This window comes from Homalodisca vitripennis, chromosome 1 (genome assembly GCF_021130785.1).
Source record: "Homalodisca vitripennis isolate AUS2020 chromosome 1, UT_GWSS_2.1, whole genome shotgun sequence".
Classification (NCBI taxonomy): domain Eukaryota; kingdom Metazoa; phylum Arthropoda; class Insecta; order Hemiptera; family Cicadellidae; genus Homalodisca; species Homalodisca vitripennis.
Genome location: NC_060207.1, coordinates 56,559,288 through 56,571,544, shown reverse-complemented (window position 1 = coordinate 56,571,544; position 12,257 = coordinate 56,559,288). Strand labels below are relative to the sequence as shown.

Here is a 12,257-nt window from a genome sequence, read left to right as displayed (position 1 = left end):
CCTGAAAGCTTTGTTATGGCTTTGTACTTGAAAACACGGAGGTGGTAGCATATGATTTCAGCAACTTTGTTCTACAGTTTCACTCCTATGTACAGCCATACTATTCCGATTTCCCAAAACGTTCAACTATAAGCACGGACGTAGCCATAGATGGGGTCCAACGAGTCCTGACCCTCTTCCAATTTTTAATTTTACAATGACTCTTTTAGTAAACGATTATTATTATTTAAATAATTCAGTATTACTAACATGTACATTTGACAGATCGTTCTCAACATTAAACTTAGCCAAGATCCTTAATCCTGTAAGGAACCAAATTGGGAACGAGCGGTGTAGTAATAAATAATGGACGTATTATTTAGATATTTAAACTTCTAAATAACCTATTCTAAAACATGCAATGTTCCAAAAAGTAGAAATGTAATTGACCTTTCTGTGGACTTAGTTTTTATCAAATAACACGGTTGCGTTCAGCAAGAAATTGTCTTTAATTTGATAAACTCCGTTAATGCATTCCAAACATACGATTTTTTCCAATAAAAAAAAAAAATTCATTTGACACCGATGCCCGCAATATGGACTATTTATAAATCACATATCGTATACTTTATCCTTTATTGCGTGAAAGGGTTCTGTAAAATGCCTCAAAAGCACTCCTTATTTTGTTTAAAAATATTGCATTTTCCTAAAAATAATTCTGTTTTGGCCTAGGTGCAAGGTTAATTTTGACCATTCCAAATAAAAAGTAAATTCAGACCTACTAATTTTGTTAAATAGAATCCCACTCCAATTTTTTTTATTTCATATTTCCCAAATATTACTAGTATAATTTTATCCAAGAACGCGTTTAAATCCAACGGCATATTTAATTTCAGTATGCAAATATTTTTAGTTTAATATTCCAGACGACTGAACTAGACATTTCTATTTACTAGTTCAATCGTGTGGAATATTTAATTAAAAGTATTTTCACATTGAAATTAAATATACCGTTGGATGTAATATTCCACACTACTAAGGTAGTAATTCCTACGATCCCACAATTAAAATTTGAATTCCCTAATGTCCTTTTCAGTTAGTGAGTCTATTCAAATATATAACGCCCGCTTGGTATCTTCCATTTCGCACGTCGAGTTTGGAAATGTTTACTTTTGCATTTTCGTGTGGGGATCAAATGAACTAGATATCTGGTATTTTCCCCTGTAATAAATAAATAGTGAGTTGTGTAACTATTCCTGCTTCTGGCGCTTGAGTCCAAAAAACCTACACAAATGACAAAATTTCAAGTTTTCTAGTGTGTTAGGAGGAATTTCATAATTTTTGTCAATGAGTCGATCAATGACATTTACATTAGGATCTATAGACTATAATTTTATACAGGTGTGTTAAATGGGGCGTAATATTCATAAATCTTTTCTTGTACTATAACAGTAAAAAATATGTTTCTTAATCTTAGATACTAGTTTAAAACAACGCTTTTCACCATTCAATAACAAGTATGTCCTCAAGTGTTGTACTCGTTTGCCTTTGCAATACTTCAAGAAAGTCTATTATATCCATCCACAAACAAACATTACTGGAATACATACCCTCCGACCAGACTCCCTGCAAGTTTATATCTGTCTAATATTATCCGAGTACTTGTCTTCTATCCATCCACAAACAAATAAACAATACTGGAATAAATACTCTCCGACCAGACCCCCTGCAAGTTTATCTGTCCAATATTATCCGAGTACTTGTCTTCTATCCAACCACAAATAAACATTACTGGATTAAATACTCTCCGACCAACCTCCCTGCAAGTTTATCTGTCCAATATATTATCCGAATACTTGTCTTCTATCCATCCACAAATAAACATTACTGGTATAAATACTCTCCGACCAGACTCCCTGCAAGTTTATCTGTCCAATATTATCCGAGTACTTGTCTTCTATCCATCCACAAATAAACATTACTGGAATAAATACTCTCCGACCAGACCCCCTGCAAGTTTATCTGTCCAATATATTATCCGAGTACTAGTCTTATATCCATCCACAAATAAACATTACTGGAATAAATACTCTCCGACCAGACTCCCTGCAAGTTTATCTGTCCAATATTATCCGAGTACTTGTCTTCTATCCATCCACAAATAAACATTACTGGAATAAATACTCTCCGACCAACCTCCCTGCAAGTTTATCTGTCCAATATTATCCGAGTACTTGTCTTCTATCCATCCACAAAACAAACATTACTGGAATACATACTCTCCAACCAGACTCCCAGAATGTTTATCTCTCCAATATAATATGAGTACTTGTCTTCTATCCATTCCACAAATAAACATTACTGGAATAAATACTCTCCGACCAACCTCCCTGCAAGTTTATCTGTCCAATATTATCCGAGTATTTGTCTTCTATCCAACCACAAATAAACATTACTGGAATTAAATACTCTCCGACCAGACCTCCCAGCAATGTTTATCTCTCCAATATAATATGAGTACTTGTCTTCTATCCATCCACAAATAAACATTACTGGAATAAATACTCTCCGACCAGACTCCCTGCAAGTTTATCTGTCCAATATTATCCGAGTACTTGTCTTCTATCCATCCACAAATAAACATTACTGGAATAAATACTCTCCGACCAACCTCCCTGCAAGTTTATCTGTCCAATATTATCCGAGTATTTGTCTTCTATCCATCCACAAATAAACATTACTGGAATAAATACTCTCCGACCAACCTCCCTGCAAGTTTATCTGTCCAATATTATCCGAGTACTTGTCTTCTATCCATTCACAAATAAACATTACTGGAATAAATACTCTCCGACCAACCTCCCTGCAAGTTTATCTGTCCAATATATACAACCGCATGTGTAACTGACTGACTGACTGACTCACTCACTCACGTATACTAATTCTAACCTACTTCCAGATGAGTTAGAGACTTGAAATTTGGTACACAGATAGCTTTCCACGTGTAACCACCAGGAAAATCCCGAAAAGTGAGAATTTTTCATTTTCAACCCCTCAAAAAAATTCCCAAAAAAATCGCGCATTCTTCACCCCTGCAGGCATTTTTTGTAAGCCCGATAGCGGGCGAACCGTTGGAGCTAGCTCGGATCTGACGGAAAATTCATGGTCAGGAATGAAGTGAACTACAAAAAAGGTCTAATGACTTTTTGCTCTATCTTCCATGGTTAAGCGACAAAACGCTCGAACATTTGAAATTCCAGAGATTTTTTCGATAAAAATAATGTTTCAAGCCCGATAGCGGCCGAACCGTTGGTCGTAGCTCAAATCTGATTGACCCATCAAATTAGCAAATTGCGCGATCTACAGAAAAGGTCCAGTAATCTTTTGCCCTATCTCGATTGGTTTGGCCGAAAAAAAAAACGTGATTATGTACAATTTTGTTGTAACTTTTACGCGAAACTTTTGTTTTTTGGGGTCGATAGCGGCGAAACCATTGGTCGGAGGTCAAAATAAGACTAACGTTTTATTTAGGAAATAAGATGACCTACAAAAAAGGTCCAGTGACTTTTTACTATATTTCCCTTAGTTTGACCGCAAAACGCGATTAAGTGAAAATATTGGACATTTTCGCCTAAAAATTTACATTCCGGGCTTGATAGCGGCTAAACGGTTGGTCGTAACTCAAAACAAATTTTAAACGGGATTTAGGAAATCACGTGATCTACAGAAAAGGTTCAGTGACTTCGGGAGTTGGCTGAGCGTTAGCTAAGCGTCAATAGTAGATAGGGACAGAGGAATATTTATTATGTTCACAGACACAATACCCTCTAAAAAAGGCCCAAGTGTGTCATTAACCCCCGGTAATATTAACCCCCCCCCCCGGGGATTTCCTGGTATGACCTGATAACCTCCTGTACATTCAACCCCCTGATGTGTTAACCCCCCTGGTAACATTAAAACCCCCAGGGAATTTCCTGCCATGACCTCATGTCCGAATTTTACCAGTCACCAAATCTCTTAACCCCCCCCCCCCTGGGAAGATCCTGGTATGACCAGATAACCCCCTGGAGACTTATCCCCCGGTAACGTTAACCCCCCCTGGGAATTTGTTCATATGACCAGACAATATCCTGGACGAAATTAAACCCCCTCTTGTCTTAACCTCCTTAACATTAATCACCCACCCAGGGAATTTCTCGCCTTGACTAGATAGTCTCCTGGTGATATTAAACCCCCTGTTCGACTTAAAATACTGCCTTGAGGTCGGTTTTTATTATGTTTATACTAAACAATTCAAGATAGCTGACCCGTGCAGACTTTTCTCCCGAGCTCATTTCTGGCTAAACCATAGGTCGTAGATCAGATCTGAGGGCACAATCGAAAGACAAAATTAAATTTCCAACAAGAAAGGTCCAGTCACTTTTTGTCGTATCTCTAACGGTTTAACCGCAAAATGCCCTCAAAGTCAAAAGTTTTTACGAATCCGGAAAAAAATCTATGAAAAAGGTCAATTTTTAAATCCCTTGTCATTTACTTAATGTCCGGACTTAACCAGTCACCGAATTCCGCTTATCCCCGAATTTGCAAGCGTTTACTTTGGGGGCCTGGGGGCGTAGCCCCCAGCGAGCCGAAGGCGAGTCTGTCCAATATTATCCGAGTACTAGTCTTCTATCCATTCACAAATAAACATTACTGGAATAAATACTCTCCGACCAACCTCCCTGCAAGTTTATCTGTCCAATATTATCCGAGTACTAGTCTTCTATCCATCCACAAATAAACATTACTGGAATAAATACTCTCCGACCAACCTCCCTGCAAGTTTATCTGTCCAATATTATCCGAGTACTAGTCTTCTACCCATCCACAAATAAACATTACTGGAATAAATACTCTCCGACCAACCTCCCTGCAAGTTTATCTGTCCAATATTATCCGAGTACTTGTCTTCTATCCATCCACAAATAAACATTACTGGAATAAATACTCTCCGACCAACCTCCCTGCAAGTTTATCTGTCCAATATTATCCGAGTACTTGTCTTCTATCCATCCACAAATAAACATTACTGGAATAAATACTCTCCGACCAGACTCCCTGCAAGTTTATCTGTCCAATATTATCCGAGTACTTGCCTTTTATACAGTATGTCTAAATTTTGACCAAGCCTAAAGAGTGTTTGTTTTTTACCCTTTCATAATTTTACAATATAAGGTATCTTTAAACAATCCACTATTTATTCAATACTAACAACTGGTTAACTATGCGGACTTACCTTGTTTTTGTGGCAGCTGATAATCAGAATGTTAATAGTTTGTAGTTTTTGCCAATAATACAACCACAACCGTGTATAACCAACTTCTATGGATTTTTATTTACTTCAGTTTCGTGGACACTTTTAAACAGTAACGCATTGCCGACAAAACAGACAATTTGCTCTGGTAAGTTGGAAGTATGTGATCATAAAAAGTTTAAATAATAAATAAAATGTTTTTTTACTTGCGTATATATATTTGCAAGCAACGAGGTTATATGAAATATAATAACAGACATTGTCTAAAAGCAATCAGTTATATTCTTTCGGTAATTTTGTACAATTACTATATCAACGTCAATTTCTTTGATATTGGATTATATTAGAAACTTAACATTGTTAATAAAATTAAGGACAGCAGTCGGAAAGACTAAATAACCCAACAGAAAATATGTAAAACATTAAATTAAGCAACGTATCCTCTGTCGCTATGTACTATTGGATGATATGGGTAGGTATTTACAAGTATCACAGACAGACAGGATAAATTTGACCTTTACGAGCGCTTACGTGATCTGAGCTTTAATCTAGGTATAAACTCCAGGGATGTTTTACTTTTTCCGCTGGCCAAGGGCATTTCTGATCGGTACTTTCCCGTGCCACATCGCCCGACTTGGCCAAAATCTATATATAATACGTACATGCCTACCTATGTACGTTTATTTCGTCTTTCTGATATATCATATTTTCCGTACCTATACTTGTCTCAAATGCTATTAAATGCGTTCATTGATTAGCGTACGAGTATTTCAGTAGTAAATAGTCCTTCCGGCTCAGCCGGAAGAGTAGGTAGGTTTTGTGACGACTGAAATATTATTAATTTATATGTGTGATATACTAAGTGTCCGTATATAAAAAACCTTTCGAGATACAAAATAAGTTTACAACTCAGAGTTTAAGAAATATCATAATCATTCCAGAGAAGTTAAACAAATTTTCTGTAGGTTTATAAATAACGGAGTTGTGAATTCATAAAATATTAAACAGCCACCATATTGAAACAAAATGACTTTCCGAGCTGACCAACGAACTTAGCCGAGACATGTATAAAATCAGTTTTTCTACTATATGGTATTATAAGTTTCAAACACCAAGACTGCAATAAGCTGATTTTGTATACAAAATCTACCTCAAATACGAAGTTGATAAAGGCCCATCTTGTAATACAAGCAGTAGGCAGGGACAGAGGATTACGTTCATCAATGTTTAGGTTATATCGTATTTCCGACTCACACAATCGTCTGAAAATCTTGTTAAAAACGTAGATTTTGCAACATATTTCAATATTAAAGAAACGGAAGGTGATACAGTAATCATAGAGAATTGCCTCGTATAAGCGAAAATACGAGTATAACTGACTCAATCACTCCCCCTAACATGTACTTGTCAAATATTCTTCCATAGAGATGTATCCATAGAGCATAAAACATTTTCTTTAACTGTAATTTGATGATCTTTAATTAAATCTCACTCTTTGAATCTATGTGATTTGAAATGGTAAACAATACTCTTTACAAAACTTGATCGTGTATATTCTAGTTAACTCTATATTATAAACGAAACATATTATGTTTCGTTTAATTAAAACAAATAGTCAACAAAGTAAATTAGTTGTATAAGGAATATTTAATATTTAATGCTATTTGAAGCCCTAGCAAAATCTCAAAATCCAGAAGAGTTGTTACTAACTCGTTAAATGCGCATCTGTAATCATCATTTACATGCTTTCAAATTATCAACAATTTTATTTTGATCGAATAATGTCAAGTGAAAGATTAAACAAAGATATATTTCGTGTCCATTGTTTAAAAATCACTCATTAATCGGATAATGTTAAAGGATGCCACCTCATGCGTGGAAATTGTATTGTTAATATTTAAAACTATTACCAATGTTTATTAATGGAGATGAATTGAACAGTGAATTGGTGAAAATCCCTAAAACTCTTGAAATCTTACTAGTGGCTAAGTAAAGGTTTGTAGTGAACATTGACAATATTATGTAAGTAACTATGGGTGCTTCAATGTCATTTGCACCAATAGCAAAATAATATTGCAAAATAGTGAGAGTTACGTGAGAGATGTCTATGGTTTATACCGTGGCCTGTATGGTATCAGTGATAAGGCTCTAGGGGAAGTTTAAATATACTATGCCACTAAATAATTGTCAGGACGAGTACACTGTAATGACAGCCACTCGTAAAGTATATATTTACTTCCTCCTGCTGGAAAGAATATTATAAAATCATATTTTTAAAAAACATCTTAAAACATATTGAATACATGCGTGATTTGAAAGGATATTTTGACCTTAAATGATATTAGAGTGAAGGATCAAAGCTATGTATCAAAGGTGGCTGTGATCAAATTTGTCTCTGTACGTCAAAGGATAACAAAATCAATGCATGACATTTTCAACGATAACACACAGTGTCACTCACACAGCTGCATCTATACAGCAGCATGGTAGGTTACTTTCGATAATCTGTATAATACGACAGTGCTGTTCTGTTATAATGTAATTAGTGGTCTTAGACTGAATTCTCTTAATACTAGCCGACGATGTAATTAGTTCCAGCATTCTATGGTGGTTCTCTATGGAGTATTAAGGGAGCTTAGTGGCTCGTTATTTAAATTCACTAGTATTTTTACGAGTATTTTGTATGTGAATTGCCTTTGATTGTTATCAATTAAATATTTTTATAGTTTTAACTTACAGCAAGATAATTAATAGCACTTATTCGTATTCTTGAGAGACACATATGGCCCTGTACGCACCAACGCTACTAATGTTAATTTTATTAATAATATACTTCAATTCTAGGAACTGCAGTAATCGGTATATAAAATATGCCACCTAAACAAAAGAAAGGAAGTGCAGCAAAGAAATCCAAGAAGGAAATAACGCCACTTGATGACATCGACACAACTAGCCTGACCCAAGACAAACTGCAAGAGTTCTGCGTAAGAGTGCACGAGGCGCTGGTCAAAGAAAGGCAGTACAGCAATTTCCTGAGATTAGACCGAGATAAACTTACTGATATGGTTGCCATCGCGAAGGAACAGCTTGTGGACATGAGAAACAGACATCGAACTAAAGTAATCGAATTGGAGAACAAAGAAGACAACCATCGGCTGGTCATGGAACGGAATCGTCAGAAACTTATCAATCTGTCATGCGAGAAAAGTATAGAATGTCTAAATACGACACTGGAAACCATTAGGAAACTGAGTCATGAAGGTGACAACCACGAAGAAAGAATGTCTGAAATATCGACTGACATCAAGGCATTGCAAATACGAAGTAAACATTTACAACAAAATTTTATCGAACATAAATCCCGTTTGGAAATTACACACGACGAAAATATGCATAATTTACGTGAAAAAGACAAAGAAGTTTCGATACTTGCTGAGAATAAACGTGAAAAGATTTCAAGTACCGAGTTTAACAGATTGGCAGAGCTATTTAAAAAGGAACAAAGTGACTTAAACGCGAGGAAAAATAAAGAAACATCCCGGTTGTTGAAGCATCAAGCGAGTGTTACGGTAGCCTTGTATCATTACTATAACAAAATCTTATTCAACAACATGTCTTTGATAATGGTGATGAAGACGACCTGTCAGGAGCTGAAGTCGACATCGGCTCAGGTGGACAAGCAGCTGCTGGACTTGACCAGTGAGAACAAGTCACTAATGGACACGTTGAAGGTTTTGAAAGCCGAGGAGAGAAAGCTGCTTGACACGCTAGGGTCAGCGCGGAAAGACCAAAGTCAACTGTTGTACACCAAGAAGGAGTTGGAGTATCGCAATGGAGTGCTCGAAAACATGAAGTGGGAGTTGGAGACACTCAATATAACAATAGAGAAACAAACAGAGAAGACAAGAAAGATCAAGAAGAATGAGCAAGCACATTTGTTCCAAATGGCAGTGAAGATGGAAGAATTCAATGTGATCTTAGATCTCATCCTGAACCATCTACGTCTGAGAATGAACGAGGCAGATTCGACCTTAGCTATCGTCAGACAAATCCTTCGCCAACGAGGCAAGAGGGATCAACGACTGGAGTTTGTTCCGTTATTCCAAGACACCTCCTTGGATGAACTCAACTTCCGGTTGAGCGACGTGATCGAGCAGCGCGAACTTGTCACACGACGGTACAAGAGACTACTGGAGAAACATCATCTGCACATGGAAGACACCGGGTTCGAACCGCAAAATGCTGATGACATTTTGAGGGGCGTAAGGGTACTGAATGTTATTGTAAATGAAAATTAATTCTAATTAAGTATATAATATACATTCTACATTTGATTTTGAAACCACTACTCTGTACTAAGAATAGTATTGTACAACGACGTACCAATAACCCGAGTGTTAGTTTTAATGTTTGAAGTATGTTTCAAGTTTTACTGTAAAATCTCAAAATGTATTGTAATAATATATTTAATAAAGCAGATTGAATGTTCTGAAATACTTATTAGTACAATTTGGGGATGAGCTTTCTCTCAGGAATTATGAACTTTATCCTCCTTTGCTAGTGGTTACCGGACACTTAACAACAGTAATGTGATCATTTCAAAATTATCAATTGGCTAAAATTACTGCCACAACTTTTCCAAAGGGAAATATTTTGGTAACAAATTCGCATTATCACTCTCTTAATCCTCACGCCCATGATGCACTTATCACAGGGGTAAAATGGCAACTAACATAACGTGTCATCAATACATAAGTGGAATATACAGGCCTCATAATAAAAGTTCAGAATATTTTTTTAAACTTTGGAATTGCTTTGACTGATTTACAAAACAAATCTAAAATTTAATTTTCTTGCGAAACTTTAAAATCAACGTTTTGGACGAGGAGTGCTGCGTTTTGTATTACAATTTGACCTTGAAATATCTAACAGAAACTATGAGGAAAACACCTTTCTAGCTTATTTTGGTTGTTTGGCCTATATGGATCAGTAGAGTCGTCATAAAGGGTGACCGACTTTTCGGTGACTGCAATTGACAGCGTCTTCACAAATTTATATTGACGATTGCTTTTTGCGATCAACACAGCCATCTAACGCTGTGATCATATGACCACAATTTGACCATATGATCATTTGACCTTTGTATGTCAACAATTTATCATCAAATCCACCTAACAAAACAAACGAACCGAAAAATCAGAGATACTCTATGGTCGAGAATATTTATAAATTTGGAATATCCCGAAGAAATGCAATTTGAAAAGTTGGAATAAAATGTCAATGCACGAGAGCTACTTTTTAAACCCACTGCAGAAGTCAAGGATTATCTTAAGGGCATTTAGTTATCCTGATTTTGAGAGAAAATCCTTATTTTTATGAAAAATAGAATTATATTTTATGTAGGTACACAATCACAACGTATTTTATATACTTATTTGTTAATCAGTACGCGTAATGCAATAATGATTTTTGTAACTACAGAATAATATTTGTAGAAATATAATTAAGTCTTCTTACGATTTAACAAGGCATTCAAATTGAGAATACCACACAAGCCGCATGGGCCATAATCAACAATAACACATTGACAGATAAAAAAAATTCAACTACAAATTAGCAATGAACCTGTCAGTGATCCTTCAAGCGTTGCATATTTATACCTCGGTTGGAGCTGACTAAGAACTTTGTCCACCTACTTCCAAGCAGCCTGCCTCTGGCTCAGAGAGTTCCAAGAATATCCCAGGTACAAGGATAGATACAAATTTGTGAGGATAGCTCCAAGCACCAAGTTACACACACACACACACACACACACACACACACACACACACACACACACACATATATATATATATATATATATATATATATATATATATATAATGTATACAAAAATAATGTAAAATTAATATAATTGCATCTACTTCAATATTTATTATGACTTGTAGGGTGTTCTACCATGAATCTGTTGTGAACAGAACTAGGCTACTTACTTCTTCACCACTGTACACAAAGATAATGTGCCATTATTATGTTTGTTTAATTAAACGTGCTCATCTAATTAGGTTATTCACAAAGTCGAAAGATGTTTTCATCTAGAAGTTATTTTGAAAATGAGAAAGTGTATGACACTTCAGCTCCACGTCCACACAATCGCTGTTGCAATTACAGCTCTGTCCAATCACTTAGTACAACAATGCACTTCACCTGTTTCTTGTACGAACAAGAGACGCTTGACCGATTGTTTTAATAATGGAACTATTCATGCCGACATCCTGCCGTGCTCTCCTGTAATTTACAAAGTATTAAGAGTTATAAATGAACCTCATGTAATATTTTGACGAACAATGTACTGACTATTTTTATCCTATATTTATCATACAAAGCAACTAAGTTTGGACAGAATACTTAAAAAAAAATGATTCGAAACAAACTATTTTTACATTAGCAATAAGCTCTTCTTAAGCTCAATTCGGCCATTTTATACTAAAAAAGGTCGGTAAAGTATAGCATTAATAAAATTTAATGCCAGTGACATAGACTAATACAGATTGAATGCTTAGTCTTTGCACGTGAGCGATCGTGGAGAAAAGAGTGCATATCAGATATCAATCATATTCCTAAAAGCAGTTCGCCCGCCAAGTTGTGCTTGAACATTTAGCTGTATCGTAGGGGTACAGAGTCAAGCAGCTCCTTGGATGTGTGTCTGCTGAGAGATCCATTCCTTGCAAGCAACCTTACATGGCCAATGGTGTAAGGATGTATTCTGTAGTTTTCGGAAGTCTATTTCATCCTTACGTTAATTTCTAGAGATAAGTTCTAAGGTTCAACATAAAAGATGATTTTCTTTAAAACCCTTAAAATATTATACATATTTTCGGAGTACTACTAAAAAATGCCTAAGGTTTTATACAAAACTTTCGAGACATGTTTAGCAATTCGCGTGCAAGTGGTTAAAAATATATTTTTTTATTTTTGGCCAATT

At 35.8% G+C, this 12,257-nt stretch overlaps 1 protein-coding gene across 1 annotated transcript; it reads left to right on the top strand.

Annotated features, from left to right (window-relative positions):
* The first annotated feature begins 5,298 nt into the window (after nt 1–5,298).
* LOC124365385 (dynein regulatory complex subunit 4-like) lies at nt 5,299–9,768 on the top strand. The gene is made up of 2 exons (XM_046821390.1): nt 5,299–5,420; nt 8,117–9,768. The coding sequence occupies exon 2, from the start codon at nt 8,143–8,145 to the stop codon at nt 9,568–9,570; it is 1,428 nt and encodes a 475-aa protein (XP_046677346.1). The 5' UTR covers nt 5,299–5,420; nt 8,117–8,142; the 3' UTR covers nt 9,571–9,768.
* Nucleotides 9,769–12,257: the final 2,489 nt, after the last annotated feature.